This window comes from Vitis vinifera, chromosome 8 (genome assembly GCF_030704535.1).
Source record: "Vitis vinifera cultivar Pinot Noir 40024 chromosome 8, ASM3070453v1".
Classification (NCBI taxonomy): Eukaryota; Viridiplantae; Streptophyta; class Magnoliopsida; order Vitales; family Vitaceae; genus Vitis; species Vitis vinifera.
This window is the reverse complement of record NC_081812.1, coordinates 22538015-22561891: the sequence shown is the minus strand read 5'-3', so window position 1 is coordinate 22561891 and position 23877 is coordinate 22538015. Positions and strand designations below refer to the sequence as shown.

Below are 23877 nucleotides of genomic sequence, written 5' to 3'. Positions count from 1 at the left end.
TCAACTCCACCATGAATCATGATGACATCAAATATGAGGGTATAGGGAAATTGGGTTAGTCCATTTTGATTTGTATAACATTTCAAATCAGTTGTTGATTGTGTTTTGTTTGTTTGTTTGTTTGTGGGGATATCAACAAATGTGTAGGTCACAAGTAATTATTTCCCATACCCTGGATGATATTTGATTAGAATGCAAGTCTAAATTATGGGTTAGGGATTTCCAAAGTTACTGTTATGGAGTTTTTGGGAATTCCCACTATTTTCTCATCATGGAATTTAGGAAATTTTCTTTGCCTAAAAGACAATCCATCTTAAATTCTATCTTTTATTAAAAAAGATCTCCTAATTATGATGTTGATGACTCTGCATCAATTTTGTATAGATGCCCTAGAACCAATCAACATCTCCTCTTCTTTCCGAGCGAGTCACAGTCTCCCACTTCACTAATATATACAAAAGACTGAGGCAACATAACCAGCCAGCTCCCCTCTCTCTCTCTCTCACTCTCTCTCTCTCAGAGTGACTCGGTCTCTTCCAAATCCAATGGCTAGCTTCTGCACATATCCTCTGTTCTTCTCTTTGACCTTCGCATTCTTCATCGTGGCCTCTGCTTCATCTGAAGCAGAGATCCTTCTCACATTTAAGGCCTCCATTGAAGACCCCATGAAGTATCTCTCCACATGGTCCAACACTTCTGAGACTCACCACTGTAACTGGACTGGAGTCACCTGCACCACCACACCACCTCTCTCTGTCACCTCTCTCAACCTTCAGAGCCTGAACCTCTCTGGGGAAATCTCTGCTTCTCTGTGTGGACTCCACAATCTCTCTTACCTTAACCTTGCTGACAATCTCTTCAACCAACCCATTCCTCTCCATCTCTCCCAGTGCAGTTCTTTGGAGACTTTGAATCTCAGTAACAATCTCATTTGGGGTACAGTCCCAGAGCAAATTTCTCAGTTTGGTTCATTGAGAACGCTTGATTTCAGCAGAAACCACGTTGAAGGGAAGATCCCAGAAACCATAGGGTCACTGAAGAATCTGCAAGTTCTCAACTTGGGAAGCAACTTGCTTTCAGGTAGTGTTCCTTCTGTTTTTGGGAATTTCACTGAGCTTCTTGTTCTTGATTTGTCTCAAAATCGATTTTTGGTGAGTGAGATTCCTGGTGGCATTGGCAAGCTTGAGAAGCTTAAGCAGCTTCTACTCCAAAGCTCTGGTTTTTATGGTGAGATTCCTCAATCCTTTGCTGGCTTGCAGGGGTTAACCATTTTGGACCTCTCTCAGAACAATCTGACTGGTGGGGTACCTCAGACACTAGGAGCTTCTCTTAAGAACTTGGTATCTTTTGATGTTTCACAAAACAACCTTCTGGGTTCATTTCCCACTGGCATATGCCGAGGAAAAGGCCTCATAAACCTCAGCCTCCATACAAATTCCTTCAGTGGTTCAATACCCAACTCCATTAGTGAGTGCTTGAATCTTGAGAGGTTTCAAGTTCAGAACAATGGGTTTTCTGGTGATTTCCCAAATGGGTTATGGTCATTACCCAAAATCAAGCTCATTAGAGCTGAAAACAACAGATTTTCTGGGGAAATACCGGATTCCATATCAGTGGCTGCTCAGTTGGAGCAAGTTCAGATTGATAACAACAGCTTCACTAGTAAAATTCCTCAGGGCCTTGGGTCAGTCCGGAGCTTATATAGATTTTCTGCATCTCTTAATGGCTTCTATGGTGAACTTCCTCCAAATTTCTGTGACTCACCAGTTATGAGTATAATAAATCTCTCCCACAATTCGCTCTCTGGTCTAATTCCAGAGTTGAAGAAATGCCGGAAATTAGTCTCATTGTCTCTGGCGGACAACAGTCTTGTTGGGCAAATCCCTGCATCCCTCGCTGAATTACCTGTGCTCACTTACCTTGACCTTTCGGATAATAATCTCACTGGTTCAATTCCACAGGAGCTTCAAAACTTGAAACTTGCTCTCTTTAATGTATCCTTCAACCACCTCTCCGGAAAGGTTCCATTCCCTTTGATCTCCGGCCTTCCGGCTTCATTTCTGCAAGGAAATCCGGAACTTTGTGGCCCAGGATTACCCAATTCTTGTTATGATGATGAGCCCATACATAAGGCTGGTGGTCTTACAAAATTAGCATGTGCCCTCATCTCTCTGGCTCTTGGTGCTGGAATTTTGATCATTGCAGCTGGGTTCTTTGTGATTTATCGGACTTCCCAGCGGAAATCTCAAATGGGTGTCTGGAGATCAGTTTTCTTCTACCCCCTTAGAGTCACAGAGCATGACTTGATCATGGGAATGGATGAGAAAAGCGCGGTAGGAAGTGGTGGAGCTTTTGGTAGAGTTTACATCATAAGCTTACCAAGTGGTGAGCTTGTGGCTGTCAAGAAGCTTCTCAATCCTGGGAGCCAGTCTTCAAAATCACTGAAGAATGAAGTAAAGACATTGGCCAAGATCAGGCATAAGAACATAGTCAAACTTCTGGGGTTCTGCCACTCCAGTGACTCTATCTTTCTGATATATGAGTTTCTGCAGAAGGGGAGCTTGGGGGATTTGATATGCAGACCAGATTTTCAGTTTCAATGGAGTACTAGATTGAGGATTGCCATTGGGGTTGCTCAAGGATTAGCATATCTTCACAAGGACTATGTTCCACATATACTTCACAGAAACCTCAAGTCCAAAAACATCCTTCTGGATGCAGATTTGGAACCAAAGCTCACGGATTTCGCTCTGGATCGGATTGTGGGAGAAACTGCATTTCAATCGACCATGGCTTCAGAATCTGCTTTCTCATGTTACATTGCACCAGGTACAAATCTTCTGGGCGTCTATAAACTTCTTGCTATATGTATATATATCTCTGTATCTCAATTTTCTTATCCACCCTCATTGTTCAAATGCAGAAAATGGATACAGCAAGAGAGCCACAGAACAAATGGATGTGTACAGCTTTGGTGTTGTGCTGCTAGAGCTCGTGACAGGCCGGCAAGCCGAGCAAGCAGAATCAGCAGAGTCTATTGATATTGTGAAGTGGGTTAGACGGAAAATCAACATTACCGATGGAGCTCTCCAAGTTCTTGACCCCAAGATTTCAAACTCTTCACAGCAAGAGATGCTGGGTGCTCTGGAAATGGCCCTGAGATGCACCTCTGTAATGCCTGAGAAAAGGCCGACCATGTTTGAAGTTGTGAGAGCACTTCAATCCCTCAGCTCAAAGACCCCCACATCCCAGATTTGGAGTTGTCCATTGGAACTTCAGATGAGCATTCATCAGCTCCAATCTGATGAACACTAAACCACACTTCAACCAGTTCAGTTTAATGTCTTGTCTTATATGTAAAAATCCAACTTGATTTCACTAATTTTGGAGTAATTTTCCTGTTTGGAAATGGTGGTTTGAACCCACAGGGCTCTTTTTGTTGGAGTGGGGTGGTCGGGGAAAACCTGTTTGGAAATGGTTTTCTGTGTTCTGCAGCAGAATTTGATTTTGGGATTCTCATTGATAGTAATACAACATATTTTCCTTGTCAATACTACTCTTGGGTGCCACCCTAGAAACATTGCTTTCTTGTAGACGGATTTTTTGTTTTTTAGTCAGAAAAGAATTGGGAAACTACATTCCAATACGTCCTGGAATCGGAATTCCCATTTTAGGGTTTTTCCTTTCCCAGTGAAAGAAACTCCTGGTACCTCAGGAAATGTGAAGTGGGATTCCATTGTCTAGGAAGTGAAAACATGGGTTTTTCTGGGAATTTTGGTATGGAGCGTTGAGAAAAAAAAATTGAAAACATGATGTGAGATTTGCCGGATTAATCTTTGATGTCACAAAAGTCCAAATCTGTTGGTCAATTTCATTTGGAGGCCTGTAAAAACATTAGGAAAAAAAAAAGGGTCATCATGAGTAAAAGAAATATGTGATTACGGTACAAAAAAAAACATATGATTGAGGGTCCAACGAATATGACTAGAAATGAAGAATGTCATCATAGTAAGAAAGAATGATAGAGACCAGGATATCATGAAAGTGATCATAGTATAAAATTTTTTTATTAAAGAACATGATCAATGCAGTAGGTCTTGATCATCTACAATTTCCCTGAATTTGATTGAAAGTGAGTTTTGTTGGATTGGACTGGCCCAATTCAACGTTAAGGTTGAATGGGTATCGAGTTTGGGCCCTTGCGTTGCTCAACCCAAGAAATGTTGGTTGGCTGGAGCTATATCCAAGGCTTGGGCTCGAACTTTACAAGGGCCCAATCTATTTATTCTGGGTCAGTTGACATCACAAATGAAAATGGTTTTTAAAAAATATTTTCTGTCCTGAAAATGTCAGTTGTATATAATAAATTTTATATTTTAATTTATAATAAATTTTATTTTATATATTGTTTAGATTAAAAAAATTCAATTGTAATCATAACTATATACTATATAAAAAAATTTTAAAAGAATTATTTTTGTTTTTTAAGATTATCTTGAAATGTTGTTTTATATATTGCTTGGACTCTGTTTGGAATGTAAAACTACAATAACCAAATGACAACTAAAATTGGACTAGCTAGGGTTTGGGAAGAATCCATTTCTATACACCCCACTTAAGAAGAAGGTTGCATGTATCGATACTAACAAGAAACACCCATAGGCGTTGACCATTGACTTTTATACAAAGTTGGTGGATGAGTGGACCCCATTTTGATGACGTGGCAAGCTGAGGTCCGTTTGGAAATGAGTTGATTGATTTGTGAAATCTAGAGTTATTAACCACTGCATCCATGGAAGAGACTGCACCAAGTCACGGAGAAATGAGTGTAGAAGCTGTGATATGTTGTGACAAAAAATGAATGAAGAGATAAACAAGAGATTAATGAGTCGTATCCACTGAGATAGATTGTGACAAAATGGGAGTACTGGTGAGTGAGAAAAGGAGAGAAAAAGGAGGGGTTGACAAGCCTCTCAAGTGCCATGTGTTGATACTAATGGAGTGAAGATATCTTCTTTCCTGTATCCTCTTCTTCCTCATTTCATCACCATTTTTCTTGTTTTGCTTTTGGAATAGCCACCCAGAGAGCTTGCTGCGGCTTTTCCCCCTTTCTTTCTTGGTTTTTTTGTTGGGTTTTAATTTCCTTTTTTTGAGGTTTTCAATTAGAGAAGAAAGAGAGGAAAGATAGGGACTCCCTCCAAGTAACAAGAAGGTATCATGCACATATGTATATATATATATCTTGCCCTTAGTTTTTATTTGAGTTAGATCTTCTGCAACATATGAGCTTCGTTTATTTGATTAGAAAACCTAACTAGTCAAGTGATATTCTAATATAACTTTTTTGCCAAATATTGCTTCATGGATTTATATATGGAAGAAAAATATCAGATCTCTACTGGTTCTGATCTTCAGCATATAATAACTCTCTCTTGCTTTAAAATCTCTTGTCGGTATATTTGATTTTTCAGGTATCTGTTTGATGATCAAAGAGAGATGCCCATGGCTGCAACTGTGAGCTAGGTTGCTTTAAGCGTAAGCAGTAATCCATGTATCTTTTAATTTTGCTTTTACAGCTGCTTTTATGTGAGTTTAATTTGTAGTTCTCACGAGTTGTGAATGATATCTATGGTTATAAGACTTTGATATTAGCTAGTTTCATTGGTAGATATCCTTTGTAAATTAAGATGAAAGAAGCTTGATTATAACTGTGGTGCAACTGGGTAATATTTTTAGGCCACCTTCTTCAGTACTATGTTTTGTGCCCTTATATATGGAAATTAATTTCAATGTAGTAGCTGCAAACATTTTGTATCCCATTTCTGTAATTTAAGCTTCTATATATTTCCAACTTAAAGACAGTTTCATTAATTAATTTGGTTTAGTTAATGATTGATTTGATAGGGAAGGATCATATATTACTATAATACAAGTGACTCCATTGATTATGTTTGTCAAATTTTATTGTTCTGTGCCTTTGATGATCAGTATGCTTCCATGTTTGATATCTTCAGAGGATTTCCCACTGTTGTGGCCTACTCTTTTTTCATTTTCTTCTCATTATGTTGATTGTCTAATCATACTTACCATCACTATTTGTAATGTAGTACGTAGAAAATGGCAGCGATCAAGAAATTGCAACATTCCAAATAGGAACTGGCTAATCCATGGTCATGCATGCTAGAACAAGTTCTAGCAATTGCAAGGTGCCACGTCTTGCTGCGTGGAACCGAAGTATATTCCCCCTAATATATGACATGCATGCCCCTTTATGTCGCGATGCGGGCCATTATCATTCCAGCACAATTGTGAGAAGATGAACTAGAAAACCTTAATTGACCGCTCCATGACGCGTGCATTATTATCATCTATGCCAAAATGAATTGATCCTTTTTTGTAAACTTGCTTTCTTATTGTTTGAACATTAATGTTCAATTCAGGATCCTCAAAATAAAAATGGTGCATGTTCTAATTATTTCTCCAATTAGCAGTAGTATATTAATAACATATCCTCTGCAGAAGTCCCTAGATTCAAGTCATAATAATACCATGGGAAATGATCTAATCTATCCATGGAAAGTGATCACACAGATTTGAATGGCAAGAAGAGTACTGGGAGGGTTAATAATATAGGCATTGTTGAAGGAAGCCCAGAAAATCCAACTGAACCAGTAGTACTGATGCAATACATCCAGGACAAGCTAGGTTGTGGTCTATCTCATCTCTATTGTTTAACATAATAATTTTCAATGTTTTTATTTTTTAACAAATCTCCACAAGCAGCTGTAATAGTGTAAGTGGTGAGAAGAAAAAGGGCATGAAGGACAAGTCTTCAGTTAAGGTGTCTCGACGTAGAGGCCGTTCTAGAGCTCCAGAGCGAGCTTTTGGAGAAAGAACCCCCCGCTATCGAGGAGTTAGTAGGTTTGTTTCTATGTCTATGGTGTTAGTCTATCTTTAATTGTTTTCGAAAAAACATATGCCGCTCTCTCACCTGCAAATGCTTCCTTTCCCTCCAAAATAGATATAAGCATACAGGACACTATGAGGCATTTCTGTGGGACAATGAAGGAAAAGGAAGAACAGGTAGCTGAGTTCATTTAAATATTTTATTCATTAATTAATTATTTGTTGTTCTTTACTTTCCAAGTTTTGTTCCTTCACCTTATAAGAATCCTCTCGTGAATATTACTAACTCCCTTCTCTTTCCTCATCTGGTTTCTGTTGCTTGCTTCACATCTGGAAGTTTATGTTGGTAAGTACAAGATTAATTTTCAGTTCATAATCTTCAACACAGTTCTCCCACTAAGACAGCACAACATAGTTTTTGGTCACCAACGGTTTCTCATTCCTCTTTCTCATTCTGCAGGTGTATATCGACAAGAACATGAGGCAGCTCGGGCTTATGATTTAGCTGCCATTAAGTTCTGGGGCAGATCAGTCCCCACAAATTTCCCGGTATGGTTCTCAACATTGATGGACCCAGACTGGATTTATGATTTGGATGCTTAAGTATGTTGGTATGAGAGTTCATTTATACTTAGCAAGGGTGACAAATTTTTTTAAATCTGTACTTGTATCATTGCAGCTAAGTAATTATCAGAAGGAAATGGAGGTGATGAAGGACATGTCGAAAAAAGATTATCTGGTAGCCCTTAGAAGGTAAGATTCTACTTAATCCATTCTTTCATAGACTATCAAAATTAATGGTGTGTGGTTTGATTCATTTCCATTGAAATCCCTTAATTACAACTGCATTTACTTGGATATATATATAACGTGTATGTATAATCTGATTTATACATTTTTTTTCACTTTTTTTACTTTATATTTTCTTGAAATGCAAAGAAATTATTTCTTGTGGAGACCATATATATTAACTATAGTTTGAAACAAACGAATTTTAGGACAAGTATGGGCTTTGCTAAAGGCGCCTCTCAATATCGCGGAGTTTCCAAGTATCTGTCTTTTTCTCTCCTCTTTCCTATCACTCATGTTTTCTCCTTCTGTCTCTCATGGCCAAGCATTGGGACAGGAATGCTGACGGCGAGAAATGGCAAGCAAGGTTAGGTAGAGGCAAAGGATTGCGAGGCATTTACTTAGGGACATTCAGTAAGTCCTTCCCCTCTTGGATCACATATTTTGATTAGCTCTAGCTTCTACCTTGGTGGGACTTAGACTCTAACTGTTAGCTCAAAACCCTCAAATGATCTCAACTGTTTGGTGGAGAGTGACCCTCTGCCACTTGAGTATGTTGGGGTGATTCCACTTTTGCCTTACTGATCTGAGTATTCAATCTTCAATTGTGCTGACAGAGACCGAAGATGAAGCAGCTAGGGCTTATGACATTGCTTCGATAAGGCTTAATGGCATGGAGGCAATTACCAATTTTGATCTTGGTCAGTACAATGTCATGAGCATACTGGCAAGTAATAAGCTCCCGATTGGTGAAGGTGCTTCAAAGTACGTAAAAAATACTTCAGTGGATGAAGTTCTTTCAAAGAGGAAGGCAAAGAAGGTACCGGACGTGCCGGAAGATGGAAACTCGAGAAGCCCCCAGCCTGACCCTGAAGTTCAACCATCTGACGAGCAGATTCAGAATCTAACAGCCCCGGGACAGCAAAATCTTCAATTTCATCGGAGTTACACTTCTGCCAACCATGGCCAACATCTAGACCATCAAAACCCTAGCTCCTCCCTTCTTCGTGCCCATGAAAACCCTAATTTTCAAACCAACCCCAATTCTGCCCATGGATTTGGTAGTGGGATTCAGCAACTAAACCCAGTTGAACAAACGCCGATTCAACCAGCCCCAGAGAACCAGTATCTTCGGTTCCGGCAAAATCACAGTCGTATCAACCAGGTCCAGGATCAAAACCCTAGCTCCTTCCTTCTTGGTGGCTACCAAAACCCTAACTTTCAACCTATCCATAATTTTCTTGGGTTTACTAGCACTGGTAGTGGGATGACAACCAGTGGGAATTTGGGGCGATTTTCTACTATTCACGGAGCTGGTAAGACTTACAGCTTTGGACTTATGAGGGGGATTTCACCATTGCCACCATCTCAACAGTTTCAGACCCTACCAACCCCGCAGTACGAAAACTTTTTCCTCGACGCCCTGGAGCAAAACCCTAGATTCTTCGGGCTCCGTGGTATCCAAAACCCTCCTCCTCAGCCCAGCCCTGGTTTCTTTGATGGATTGACTAGCCCTGCAAGGGGAACCAGAACCAACGCCGATTTCAACGGGCGGAGGAGCTGGATGTTGGAGGGGAATACAACAGTGACTGTAACTGGAAATAATTCTACTGATATGGCAGGTGGCGTGGTGCAAACAAATGGAACTACTGTTGGAGAAGACTTGGCCCCGGAAAATGCAGAAGATGGATGGTGGATTGAAGATTTTCCAGCAGACAAAACTGAGTTTGATGTCCCTTCCAGCTCAGTTAAGAGTTTCTCAGCAGACCCAAGCCGTCCTGGTCTCAATATGTAAAGATTATGTGGCTACACTTGAACACACTGGTGTAATTTCATGACATAGAGCTTGTTATACGGGTAGTGTTAAACTTGAACCTTTATATAATGATATGATGCTTAATTAAGCGGTCCATTTATGACTGAAGTATAATATATAAGGGTTAGAGGTTGTTTGTTTTTTTGACTTTTTAATGAAAGCAATTTGTTTTCAGAATTTAGGTTGTTTGTTTTTTTACCTTTTCATAACTTATTATAAAATTTTTTCTGAATAAAAAAGTCAAAATATTTAATTTTTTCTAAATAAAAAAATAACATATTGGTTTTTTCTTTACTTTTTAATACTTAATATAAAAAAAAATATTATAAAAACAAACAACATAATATTTAACATTATTAAATATTAAATTTCTATTTAAAATTAAGCAAAAAAAAAAAAACAAACACCACCTTAGTCTTCACATAATATCACTTTTTATTAATGGTGTATAACTTCAAGGTCACTTAAATATGTATTAAGAGATTCGGGATATGTAGAATGTGAAGGTTATGAAAAAATTGATCGAAAAGTATGAGTAATGTGACCAGATATGAACCTGAGTAATGTGACCAGATATGAACCTTCATTATAATACTTCTTTGAGAACTTAAAATTTCTAATATGTCATATGATTAAAGATTTTAAGTTGAGTTCAATCGTTTTCCTATAAATATTAACTCCTCAAACTTGACCTATATATATATATAAATATTAAACTCCAAAATATCAGGCATTGCAGAAGCTTAGGCATGGGTATGAGCCTCTCCAGTTCTTTCAACTTTAAACCAGAAGATGGAAGGTAGTAAAAAACTTCGTCTTCAAGCTCTACCTCCCACTTTCTCTAATATCTGCAAACTCTCTGACAAACATGCAGATAACAGGCAAAGAGGGAAGCCCACAAACCAGATCATGTCTACAATGGACCTCCTGAAGTGGGCATATTCCATTTGTGAGGAGTCCTCCATGCTCGAAAAGCCCAGCTTGCAGCTCAGTTTGGAAGGTCTCTGGCCAATAGTGTGGAGGCGAGTAGCGGATTTAAGCCCTATACCATAGGGTGGGGTTAATTAGGGCAAAGCCTCATTCTTGAATTTTTGTAAAAGAGTTGATAATTAGTTTTTTCCTTGTGCGCTGATGTTTGAGATAATATTCATTAACTTTCCTATGGTGAAGAATGATTACAAGTATGAAATAATAGTTTATTCTCGAATGAAGATGATTCATGCTCATTGGATTTTTACGGTCAAGCATCCATAGTATTAAAACTGCCTGCAACGTTCTTTGGGTGTGTTAATTTTCGCAATTTATCAGGGGCGGGTGAACCTCAAGAAAGGCAGAAGTTTTTCTAATACCAGTAGAGAGAGAGATTCTGGAGGCAGAAGTTCAAAATATCGCAGTTAATTTTGCTACTGAGAACAAACCCAACGCTTCAATACATCAATCAAAATGTTGGATTTTAGCTTCCCTAAAGCCAGAAGGCCAAAGGTGCAACCGTGGGCCATCCACATCCAGTGGTGCACGGCCAGGGCTGTCCACCAAATAACTATTTGACGGGCCAGCCCATTTCATCAGGCCCAAACCCCAATTTGGCCCATGTTCTGAGAAAGCCCCAGGGGCACCAGGATTTTGCAATTTGCAATTTTGCACTGAGCTACAAATAAAACAATCTACGACAAGGATTAAGGAATTTTTTTCCATGGAGAAGCAGTACAACAAGAATCTTTCTTAAGAATACAAGTATAACTTTCAAATAACTGAAAAATAATTTACTGAATGCAACAAAATCTCTCTATATGTGTAACACTATAACATATACAACAGAGCATCTCCCCAGACGCATTAGAGAACATCCTCCTGCGATTCCCTTCATGATATTCTTTGATGCAAACAGCAGCAGCATAACTGATTAATGTATTAATGTAATCACAAGCACCATTCACGACGACCAAACCTCACGAAGGAGTTCATACCTTGCATTTAAGCCATTATGGCCTGTTTCCTCACTGTGTTTTCCATTTCCGTTTCTTACAACAGATGGAGATGGTGGCATTTTCTCAATGATGGACGTGAGGGGAGAATCCAGTTCCTCCAGTTCTTCATCACTGGTATACCCCTTTTTCTGTACCATAGACGCATTCCTCGCCAATTGTGATTTCCCACCTGCCTCTGCAACTTTCTCTGCCACGTCAGCAGAGGAAGGAGGAGCATACAGAACAGGGGTAGCTGGATATGGGAAGCTGCTGGCAGAGTCTCCTGATAATCTTCGCTCTACAATACTCTGGAAAAATGAAATAGCGATGGATCAGCCATCTATTTCAGCATCTTTGTCCTTCAATCGGCCATAGCAAGATTCTGAAATTTTTTATGTTTAGAAACAGAAGCAGAAGATGATAGGCCTAGGTGGCATTTCCATCAGTAAAGGTGTGGATAGCATATTATTGAGACAAGAAAGTTTCATGGGGAATCATCAGTGACCTATCATAGAAAATCTCCAATTTAAATGTTCAGTCCTCCATTAGAACATCATTTATTCTCCAAATGGAATCTGAAAAGCTGGAACAGAACAATAAATGGCCACCCTTAATAGAGCTGGAACCGTGATTAATTGTTGATGTTTCTGGTTTTTAATTGCCACTTGGAAATATTTTTCTCCCCACAATAAGTTCAGAAAAAGGGTAAAAAATCATTGAAACTCCAAACCATTTTTTTTCCCTTGACATTTTCTTTCATATCTGTTGGAACTCAAACCTAGACCAAAAAATCCAACCCCAACCTAAGTTTTTGAACTCCACTTGTTTTGTCTTCTGGTGTTTATGAAGAGCCATTACAAAATAATAGCATCCACAAAATAATGAATATTGAATAATTGCCCAATGTACTATTTTAGTGTACCTACTCAACTCCTAAAAAACTTCTGGAAGAGATTTCAAAGGTAAGCAAAATCTACCTCAGCATTCACTGCCTCTAACACAGCTCCTGGGACAGGATCAGGGCAGAACTCATCTGGTGTAAAGTTGCAAAGTATTCTTTTAAGCAATGGAAGGCTGATTGATGGGCACACCTTTCATGTTAAAAACATGACAACCAAAAAAATGCATCAAGTTAGAGGAGCAGCAAGGAAATATTACATGTCTTGAATGAAAGTATATTATTATAAGGCTAACCTCCTTTCTAATGGATCGGTCCATTAGCATGTCTTTTGGAAGCATCAGAAGATCACTTAAGGCATTAAGAAGATGGAACGATTTGGGTTCATCATGTCCACCCTGGCTTTCACCATCCTCACCATTGATCTGAACTTCTCCCAGGGAATCATCAACATCCATACCAAACAAATCAGTAAGCCATCTGGACCAAGTTCCGACCTGCATGGGAAGCAAACTCCATGTGATTTTAAAACTTGTAAACATGATCATTCCATAGAAAACAAGGGTCTTCCCATAGATGATATAAACCTAGAAACGCTTTGAATGCCTAACTCCTTGTACCTGTTGCTGACATGTGTATGATTATTCTTACAATCAGAGGGCATTTTGGATGTCCTCATAAAAATGAGATAAATTCACTGTTTTGAGGATTTAAAGAGACCATTCTGTTTCTATAGCATTTTAAATGAGTGTACATAATCTCTGAATGTGGAAGTTCAGAATTTTCATTAAAGAGGGAATCCAAGATACATTTTTTCCATTGTCATTTGGGATATGATTCCTTTTTTCAACAGCTCCCCTTTTCTAGTAACAATTACATGACAGAGGATAAATCTGTACCCTGAAATGCCCATCAATTCTAAATAGTGGAACAATGAGATGTTTGAAGCTTTCAATTGCCTATAAAAAAGCTGAAAAGGTTTTAAATTGCCAACTTAACCACAAATTATCTACCAAGAAGGCTTCATTGTCACAATGGAACTCATTCCTGGAGAAAATTTGTTTTCCACTTGTTTGTGATGGAGCTAAGGTGTCTTTGACTAAAAGCATTTTTCCCCTAATTAAATCTTCTTTTCCCTTATTATGGCAGGCATATGTTCTTAAAGAAATCAGGAGTTGTTTCCACTATTTTTGTCCAGAAAGAAGCAAAGTAAATGAATTACAATAGCGGTTGCTAACTGTAACTGATCTGCCTTCATGTATTCACCACGATAATGGTTTGTCAATTACCCTAGAAGTTAATCAAGGCTGGATTCTTCTATACTGGCTGACAAATCAGAGGACTAACTACCCCTTGGATGAAGATAAAGCAACTTTCACACAAAATATGCAAGCCACATATATGTAAAGTAAGTCAATACATACAGAATTTTTAAGTTGAGCACCAGATCCAAAACTCAAGTCTCCAGCTGGAATAGGCAGAACCTTGGAATCAACAATTGGATCTGATATAGGATCAGTTGGGATCTCATGGGCAGACTCACGTAGAATAGCATTGAACATTGCCACATCTAATCTGGAAACACACTGTTCCATTACCTGCAGACAGAAACATCTAGTTAACCCTTCAGAGAATATAAAAGCTTAAACAAGTCAGCCCTGCTAAAAAGTTGAAACATGAAAAGTTTTGGTCTTCGGTTTATTCTCCATTGCTTTTGCAAATGAAAATAAAAATAGAAAAGGCAAATTTTTATTTTAAAGCACTTACCATTCTTGCTATTACAGGCAAGCAACCACACTCATGCCCTCCTGCTCGAACAGGACAAAGTCTTTGAAAGGCATCTTGAAAAGCATTTTTCCAAAGGTTAATGGAAAAGCTCCCTTGCTGCTGATCACCTAAGGCAGGTCCTAATAGACGTTCAATGGTTTTCTTGGTATAGGAATCCTTAACTGGAGGTTGCATATGCGGAGTTAAAGTCTGAAACCATAAGATAGTGAGAGAATTAAGGAACATAGCACATTAAAAGCCACTTATAATTATAAATCAGACATAATAGTAACTTACACATAGACTTTACTAGCAAAATAAAAATAAAATGCTTATTTTCATATTTGGAGATATATATTAATAATTGTGCATGTCACTTAACAGGTTGATTTTTTTGCATATCGTGCATGACTTATGGGTATGAGATCTTTAGTTAGATTACATTACTTTCAACAGTTTGGATCAAATTTAATTCATTAATCATACAGTAACTTGTGTATTTTTTACCTGCCACCATACTGACTCAACAATCCGAGAGAAAATCCAGGATTCAACTTTTTCTAATGCAGAAGTGAAGGTTCTTGTCTCCTGCCAATCATCAACAAATTGCACAAAACCAAGTTTGTTTACTTGTTTACCACCAGAACTACCCTTCCACTTCAGTGTCAAAGATGTTCCGTCACTTTTCTTCCCACTTCCATTTGACTCAGAAAACCTTACAACTGGGCTAGACTGACATGAATTGCCAAATGCTTGAGATATTATCTCCCTCAGCACAACGGTGTTTGACATCCAGAAGGTTAGCCTTAATTTTGAAAGAGAAAAAGAAAAAGAAAAAGAAAAGAAGAAAACAAACAAGGAAGAAGAACATTGTTAGATCAGTATACAATAATTGAGCATAGCATCCCAAAGCATTGACTTAAAAACATGATAATTGGCGTACCTCGGAACATCATTACCACAGGACTTGGCAATCAAAACAAGCCCAGACACAGTGTTTTTAGCAATTGTGGCTCGCTTATGTTGGGCCCAATGCTTTGAAGCATGAATGTAGAGTCTAGAAAGCCGTCGTGCAGGTGTGTGCACCTTATGTGCTGAGCTCCCATGCTCTGGTACCACAGAATAGAGTGAAATTTCAAGAGCAGCAACTTCTCTCAGCTCCTCTTCAAGTTTCTCAATTCTCATTTCCATTTCTTCTATCCTTTGATCCAAAGCAACCTTGTCTTCATGCTCACCATTTTCCTCAGTATCAACTGTCTCATCATCACTTCCAACACTCTGAACACCATTTGAGGCTCCATCCAAGAGATCTGCTTCCTTTACCTCCTCAATAGGTTTATCATCAATTCCTTCAGATGATTCTGATGAGGGTTTTGGAGGAACTTTCATATTTTTAGAATTAGTATTGGGGGAATTTTTTGTAGTCACTTTAGAAGGCCCTTTGTTGGATTTTGGAGATTTCTTAGGAGTGTTATGTAATGGCTTGGATTGTGATTTATGTGTTTCACGATCAGATCTCACTCTTGATGCATGAGAATGGTTGTCAGAGGAATCCTTTTTGGCAATCCTTTTGGGAACTCTTGAAGCTCTCTCTACTTTCTCATCGTCAGCTGTCTGTGAATCCCCTTGAGATGATACCGAATCTCTTCTTGTTTCAGAATCAGACTCTTCCTCCTTTCCTGGCTTAGGCTCTTTCTCCAAATCACTAGAATGGTTATCTTTAATTTCATCCTTGTTCTCTTTGGCAACCATTTCACAGGACTTTATATCTCAAGGCACCTCCTTAAACCTGTTGGCATAGACCGCATAATATACAAGGTTAAAAACATGTCTTATGTAAACTAAAGAGTGTTCTGAACCCATGTCCAAATAACTGATCGAGTTACTGGATTCTGGTTCAGCATAATAAGCTTTATATTCAGTTTTTTTTGCAGGTATTTTTCTTGATGCAGTTCAGGGTCTCTTTTTCAGCTCTTGTAGAGCACTTTATTTGAAGGAGCTCAGTTAGAATTCAAAGAAACAACTAGCATAAGATACTACCAAGTCAAAGTTTTAATCCTAAAAATGATGTTTACAACCAGACATGTTGGACTTGACTTGAGTTTGCAAAATATTATGTTGGCACGGTAAAGAGTTTCACAGGGAGAAAATTCATAGCCTACTGCAGAGGAACCACAAAAATATAGTAGTATAAGAACAATCGTCAGCACAGATAGAACCAAAGAAAATGATGCACAACCAACTCATTATTCCTTTCTCCCCTTTCACTGAAAATGGTGAGGGAAGTTCATGCTTACAAAATATGGGCCGATGTTTTTCATACCCTGTGCATGATCTTGCCACTTCAAATCTAATGGAAAGGACCTCAAGCTTATGCAATGCATTGGAACTCTTCTTTTTGTGTTCCATTCTTTGGATGCAATGAACAAACATAAATTTTGCTTGACACCATATATAAGAGCCAGAGTCGAACAGAGAAAAAAAAAATTGGAACTATGCAATTCTTATGCAATCAGATCTCAAACATGGATAACAGGAAACCACCAATTGTTCACCACTCAGAAGCATGGAAACATCGAATTCCTAAATTCTCCTCTCCAGCAACTCAACGGCATTTTACCATTCAGATGTTGTCATCTCAGATGAACTGCAGGGCCCATGGCAAGACCAAGACTGGACTAAACCATCCATTCACTGGAGCAAAACTGAACTCACATAGGCATGAATAATCTCTAACCCACACCTCCAACTCATCCAAAGGACACTTCACACCACTATATGCTCCAAGGAGGGAGATAAAGAAAAGAACAGACTAGTCCAACTAAAACCATATAATTCGATTCAAAAACCATTGAAATTGAATCCTCATACAAAAATTTTAATAGCCATACACTAAACTAAAAGAACTCGTCCCTCAATCGTTCTAACGATCAGACTCCGCTAGATTCCCGGTAAAGTATAGAAAGAGAGATGAAAGTGGCTCTTGTAAGATTTCAAGTTTCCTCTTATTTTCTTACGATTTCTCGCCAACCAAACACAACATTAGTGACCGAAACTCGACCAGAACTCTTTAACAATATGTAGAAGCAAGATTAGTCAACAAACCTTTAAAATCATTCGAAACAGAGCAACAGCAAATAAATCGCCAAAATTCAAGGAATCAAAATGCAGAGAACGACAAGATCTGAATGCAGAAACGTTCAGATCAGAAGACTTCGAAGCGTAAAACAATGCATCATCTACTGTGTAGTCCATTCTTGAAGTGAAAAGACGAAGGACACCGACAAAAAGAAACAGGGAAAGAAAACAGTGAAAAGGCCGTAATCTGTCAAAAAAGAAAAAGCAAATGATCTTACCAAGCGTTCTTTTGCTCCGAAGGTCGAAGAAGAAGCACAAGCACTAAAACGCTATCCTCGATTTTCGTCACTTTCTCGGGGAAAAACTTCAAATAATCTTCGGGATTATAATCTCCCACACTCTCCTGAGAACGATTGTATGATTTGGCAGTTTTCAGTGCGGGAACACATTTAAAAGGTTGGACTGTACGGAGTAGCAGTTTCGGGTGACGGGGAAAGTCTGTCGGTGGACGAAAATGACCGGTAGTTCCCGGTCACGTTACGCTTACTCACTTTTACCCTTAAAAGAAAATAAAATAAAAATCTTTACCGATTTATAATTGCTCTCGAAGCCGAAATCACTAAGAGCCTTTGACCATGGTGACTTTGAAATACTTGATTTTGACCCCAGCTGGCTGATTTGATCGGCGCCTATCTTGTTGCTAGTGCGCTCCAAACACATATTTTTTTTGGTTTTTAGCTATGATTTCCAATTATTTAAACGCGTTAAATTTCCTATTTAAAATAAATTTTAATTATTATAATATTTTAAATTAAAGAAATAATTAGTAAATTTGAAGAAACTTGGCTATAGAATATAACATTTCTAATTGGGCCACGTATTAAATGAAATGAATGGCAACAAAATTATTAATTATTAAATGTTTCCGAAATTTGGACTGAATTAGAAATGGACCCCACGAACAGAGGGGGAACAAGAGAACGCTTTGTTTTTTCTAGTAATGGGACAATGTCACTCTAGTGATGGGGTAACGAGGAGTTATTATATTCTATTTGAATTTTTAATTATACTTGTGAAATATTTTTAAATAAAAAGAAAAAGTTATTTGGTTTTATTAAGAATCTATTAATTAATTTTAAAATATTTTAGAAATATCTAGTATTTGTTTGGAACATTTTCAAAAGCGAAATAATTTTTTGTGATTAGTTTCCAAAAATAATTTTTTGATAATATTTAGAATTTTTTTTTAAAAAAAAAAAGGTAAAAATTAACATCGTATTTTTAAAACAAATACTCCAAAAACCATTTTCTTTCAAAAAAGAATATCCAAAATGTTTCTATTTGGTAAAAAAACAAAGACCAACGTACTAAAAACTTTTCTACCACTCCAATTGCCTCAAAAGAACAACAAATCTGCCTTTGCCTTGACCTTTACACAGTAGAGACACATTTGCATGGGCTCACCACCCCCACTTTAAAAAAATCATTTTTTTCTTATCCAAACACAATTTTATTTTTTCGAATTTATTTTTGGGAGATTCATTGGATGGGCCTAGATATTCCAATTCTATTAAATTTTGTGAATGATCGAGAAAACGACACACCTTACACAATTTATTATGACGAGATTACCCTTACTTGATGTGACAGAAGCTTCAGATGTGAGAGGTCAATTTTGTCCATAAATCCACCACCCTAGTCAAAAGTTGAGAGCCAACCTTTCTATTTTTTTCCAAGTGGATCCCAACGCAACGGCATCTAGTCAATTTAAGTAATGAATAGCGGTGTCCACCTGGAGACTTAAATGCAAACTGATTGGTAATGCACTTGCCACGTCAGCATCCAACTACTCCTTTAGCTTTATTTTTTGTGGGGGATTTGATGTAATAGGGTGGAAAGCATAGTTTAAGAATGACTTCACACTAAACAAAGTGGTCGTGTGGAGAAAAAGGAAGTTTAAATTTTGAGGTCTAGGATATAAATTTTTATATAATTTACACCAACTCCAACATTAAAATTGAGCATATCAAACACTGAACCAAAAGCACTAAGCAAGCCCAACAGTAAAAGTGAAAAAGCCACGTGGCTAAAAGGAGTACGAGAATTATTATCATAGGATTTCACCACAACTGGGGCTTCCAGTGATCATAGTAATTAAAAAGCCAGGCAGTAAGCAGCCTTGTATTCAAACATTGGTATTAATTTAAATCAAATAGTAATCCTAGGATTGTAAAACACAAAAGAAGGGATCATAATAAATACATAGAAGAAAAGCGTGCCCTTCTGTAGCCTTTGGGGTCATCTGTGGTTCAGAAAAAGAAACGCATCTCAGACAAAACATCACGAGAAGCCGGTTGGGCTCACATGATTGGGCATGCCAAATTATAATATTAGTAAACAGAACTATGATGAATGGTGAAGCAATGGCTGGCATAAAGATGTGTTTTGTCCACTAATCCATATTTTATAGACTAGAGATTGTGGGGAGAAAGGTGTTTGGAGTAGAAGCAACGTCCACATGATTCCGAGATTAGGAGACGGTCAAAAATCACAAGTTGGCCAACATGGTAGCAGGTAACAAACTCAAAAGATTAGCGTGGGAAAGAGGGAAAAGACAAGAAAGCTTGGGACAAAGAGAGACTCATGACATTAGAAGCAACTATATCCATATATGACTTTGATGATGTTGATATGATATCTGCTAAGCCTATGGGTTTGTTGATGAGGTCTGGAGGAGGTAATGAAATAGCATGGTAGGACAAGCCCCACCCTCCAATCCTATGAATCATGAATCCTTGCCTGTTTGAAAGAAAACAATGATACTTGTTTCAAAAGTTTGTCTGAAAATAATCCTAAGAAGCATTTTTAATCTTTTTATTACTTGAAAACAAGTGTTTTGATAATAAAAAAAAGTTAAAATTATTTTCTAAAATTACTGTCAAATTAATTTTAAGACTAAATCCAACTTCTTTAGATATAGATAAACCCTTATTTGACCTCTAAAGCCTGGGATTGATAGATGAAAGCTCCAAAAGAAAAAACATCTAATCACAAGAATTGGCCCATTTGAGAAACACATGACAATATGTTGAGTGCAATAAAGCCTTCATCAAGGACGGGGAGCTCATTAAAAGACCAAGTTCAATTAAATACCAACTAATCTCTGGAACGACCTGAAGTATGACTAAAGGGGTATTGAGGCTTTTTAATCAATGTGTGTGTTTTTTGGGCACCCGTAAAATGCAAAACATTTGGGAAGGAATTTACTAGAAAATCTCAACATCAAAATATCAAGATAAATTAAGGAAAGAAATGACAACTAGCGCCGGGAAATTCAAGGTATCATCAATGACAGGATTCAAATCCAAGACCATGTACTACTTATTGAGACCACCCTTCTCAACCTTGACCAATTGGACTACTCTAGCGAATGGTGTAACGTAAACTATTTTCATCCACAAAAAGAAATAAGAGGTAACATATAAACCTAGTAGTCTGTTTAGAAGCAAACTTTTCTACCATCTCATATGCACCATTTTAGGCCAGCTCTAAATATATTTTTTATGATTAACAACTCCACATTAAATCTCATAATAAGTTTGCAGTCTATGCATATGCATTCCTCAGCACATTTAAATAGCAAACAAGGATACAAGGGTAAACATAATAATTAGCCATAATGGTATCCTAAACATGTGGAGAAAAAGTAGCTTCATTCACAAGGGTCGTGCCTTGTGAATAAGAATCATGCCTTAATTGATGTTGGATAGAAGTCGAAGGTGGACCATTATAGGTTTTAGGCTGTCTATCCATAAATGTGAGGTTTGCCACAGGCTCGTTTACATGATTCTGACTTCAACACATGGTAACCTTCAAGATATGATCTATAAATCACCCTGGTTATTAACTGAATTTCTTGATGTGATTAACCATACAAGCAATACAAAATCTAGGAAGTATGACAATTCTTCAAGCCTGTTAGAGCAGTACATAAGGAACTTTCTATGTGCATAATGGAAAATAAATAAATAAGCAGAGGGTCATAGAAGGGCAAACGAGCTTCAGCAACTGCAATTGTTATTTTTACAAAATCCATAGCAGCCGTAGGAAATTAAGCATTTTTATCATAATTTATTCTGCAGTTTGTGCTTACCGTCTGGCACAAACCAATAGTTTGGGACTTGGGACCTTTGCTTCTGACCAGGGTCATTTAATCAGTGCTGAATCCTAGTTCATCTTGTTCCTTTGATTTCCAATGGTTTAATCCTTAAAAGTGAGATGCCCTTTTCCAACACTAATTTTTTTTTTAAATATTTTAATTCTTATTTTCTGGTAATAGTATCCATTGCATTCTGGTTCCAACTCCAATATAGGCTGGGATTGATACTATGGGTGCATTTGTTATATTGTTATAGTATACAAACTATTCAAAACGTTCCAGCATTATTTCTCTTCTCTTCTCAAAAGGAATGAATGGCAAAGGATTGTTGAATCTTCATCAGACCGAAAGGTATCCAAACAAGACTGAAGGAAAAGCCATTCATTGCACTGTAAATGTTTAAAAAACATCTAATTTCTGTTGATCACTAATGATCAGACCTCCAAAGCCATAGTTCACCAGACCACGAATTTGGGATTTCCAGATCTCTGCAGGTACAAAGACCCTGCTGGGCATAATAGTCCCATTCCTAGTTACCTTACGAGCATCCAACCCCGATACAGTAGCCTCTTAATTTAAATCACACCTAATTCAAAAGGCTACTTTGAAAGTAAAAGGACCAGCTTATGACCAACCCCACCCCCCCCTTCCCAAAAAAAAAAGCCACAAAGCATAAACAAAAAAACAAGAAACATACTAAACTACTCAATCAAATCCACAAAGTGTCATACATCTATCCATCCCAAAATTCATTTATGGCCACAGTCCAGTCAACAATGCTAATCTCAGCACTGACAGCAGTTTGCACATCAAGTTTTTACCAAACAAGAGAACAAATTCAGAACACCAGGTAGCTCGTACAAATTCATCATTTAAGTCTATCACATGGTAATCCAACAATTTGATATATTCGCCTTTCTTTCCCTCCTAAAATCCAATCAGTTTGACATACGCTAAGGTTTAATCTATAAAGACCAACTGCATTGTGACAGCAGCATGACATTACATACAACAGCAGGATATTTCAACCATAAAATGCACCCTAAATACCATCATCCAAATCAAGCTATCCTTAGAAATGAGCTTGTCCGTCTTGTCATTGGAAACAAGACATGAAAAAATGAAAGACAAAATACAATACTTTGACAATGGTAATTGATGCAGGATGTGACACCTTTCTGAAATTTAGACACAAACAACTGCAAGTGTCATTGAGAGTGGAAAAATTGAACTTGATAACCAAGTTGAGAAATACTAGCCATAATACAAGCAACATAAAACATCCTTATGTGTCAATCCATTTAGAATAAACAGTAAAAGAGGGATACTATAAAGAAACAACTCCACATTGAAATGCACAATAAGCTTGCAGCCTATGCATGCATTCCTAAAAGGCAAACAAGGATACAAGGGTAAACAAAATAATGAGTAGCAAACCGGTTGTCTGGAATATGTGAGGAATAAGTTGCTTGATTCACAAAGTCCTGCCTCATTTCCAAGAATCATGCATTGATCATATAAGATAGAAGTCCACAGTGCTCTATTATATGTATTAGGATGTCTATACATCAATGTCAGGTTCACTACAGGCTCATTTGCATGATTGTCATTTTAACACATGGTAACATTTCCAAGATGACCTATAAATCACCCTGGTGATTAACTGAGTTTCTCACCATGATTTAACAGCCTACAAGCAATACAAATCTAGCAAGTGAGAAAAATTTTCAAGCCTGTTAGGGTAGTATGTAAGGAATCTTCTATGTGCATAGTGGCAGAAAATAAGTAAACAGAGGATCATAAAATGGTAAATGAGCTTCAGCAACTGCAATTGTTATTTTTACAAAATCCATAGCAGTGGGTAAAAAATAAAAAATAAATTATGTGATACAACGCTAATACATGGAAAACTATAATATGTATAACACACTTTCACACAGCGGTGCATGCTTCCTTGCCCTTGCATCACCATTGCCTTCTTTCCTAATTCATTTTTTTGATAGGTAAAACAAAGGGTACATATGAAAAGGAAAGGAAACGCCAAAACAGCTTCCCAAAGTATAGAGGAAGCATACACCGGCTGCCAAAAGGCTCAACCAAGCGGGGGAGGGAGAGAACAAAAAACAACACCTGCCCTCACTTAGAACCTAGCCAATCAATAAAGCTTAAAAGAGACATAGGGCCCACATCTATAGACATCCTATACCAAGACCATAAATTACAAACAAAACAGTTTTTCATCTTTTGGACCAAAAGCTTTGTATTATCAAAAGCTAGCATGTTCCTTTCCTTCCAAACAGTCCAAAAGATATATAATGAGGCAACCTTCCAAGGCTTTTTGGGAACTTTACTCAAGAATGACCCATGCCACCAAGGGAGTGCATCTTTAACTGAAGATGAAAGAACCCATGACACTCCAAAGAGAGTAAAAAACAGCTGACACAGAATCCTTGTCTTTGCACAGTAGACCAAAATGTGATCAACGGTTTCTTTTTTA

At 37.7% G+C, this 23877-nt stretch overlaps 3 protein-coding genes across 6 annotated transcripts; 2 read left to right on the top strand and 1 right to left on the bottom strand.

Moving 5' to 3' along the window:
- Positions 1–388: 388 nt before the first annotated feature.
- On the top strand, positions 389–3551 carry LOC100248724 (probably inactive leucine-rich repeat receptor-like protein kinase At5g06940). Its single transcript, XM_002282974.4, is given in 3 exon segments — positions 389–2829; positions 2924–3240; positions 3243–3551. Coding segments are annotated over 3 exon segments (2664 nt in total). The 5' UTR covers positions 389–545; the 3' UTR covers positions 3306–3551.
- Positions 3552–7933: 4382 nt separating this feature from the next.
- On the top strand, positions 7934–9609 carry LOC104880175 (uncharacterized). The gene is made up of 2 exons (XM_059738826.1): positions 7934–8109; positions 8313–9609. The coding sequence occupies exons 1-2, from the start codon at positions 8013–8015 to the stop codon at positions 9488–9490; spliced, it is 1275 nt and encodes a 424-aa protein (XP_059594809.1). The 5' UTR covers positions 7934–8012; the 3' UTR covers positions 9491–9609.
- Positions 9610–11176: 1567 nt separating this feature from the next.
- Positions 11177–17648, bottom strand: LOC100253823 (uncharacterized). 4 transcript variants are annotated; one of them, XM_002282926.5, is made up of 8 exons: positions 17500–17646; positions 15087–15932; positions 14651–14948; positions 14144–14353; positions 13801–13974; positions 12673–12873; positions 12456–12569; positions 11177–11786 (listed from the first exon to the last, which is right to left on the bottom strand). In XM_002282926.5, exons 2-8 carry the CDS (start codon positions 15893–15895, stop codon positions 11445–11447), a joined length of 2148 nt encoding a protein of 715 aa, XP_002282962.2. In that variant the 5' UTR covers positions 15896–15932; positions 17500–17646; the 3' UTR covers positions 11177–11444. The 4 variants fall into 4 exon arrangements, with proteins under 4 accessions (XP_002282962.2, XP_010653816.1, XP_010653817.1 ...); XM_010655514.3 differs by lacking the exon at positions 17500–17646 and adding an exon at positions 17249–17344; XM_010655515.3 differs by lacking the exon at positions 17500–17646 and adding an exon at positions 16764–17232.
- Positions 17649–23877: the final 6229 nt, after the last annotated feature.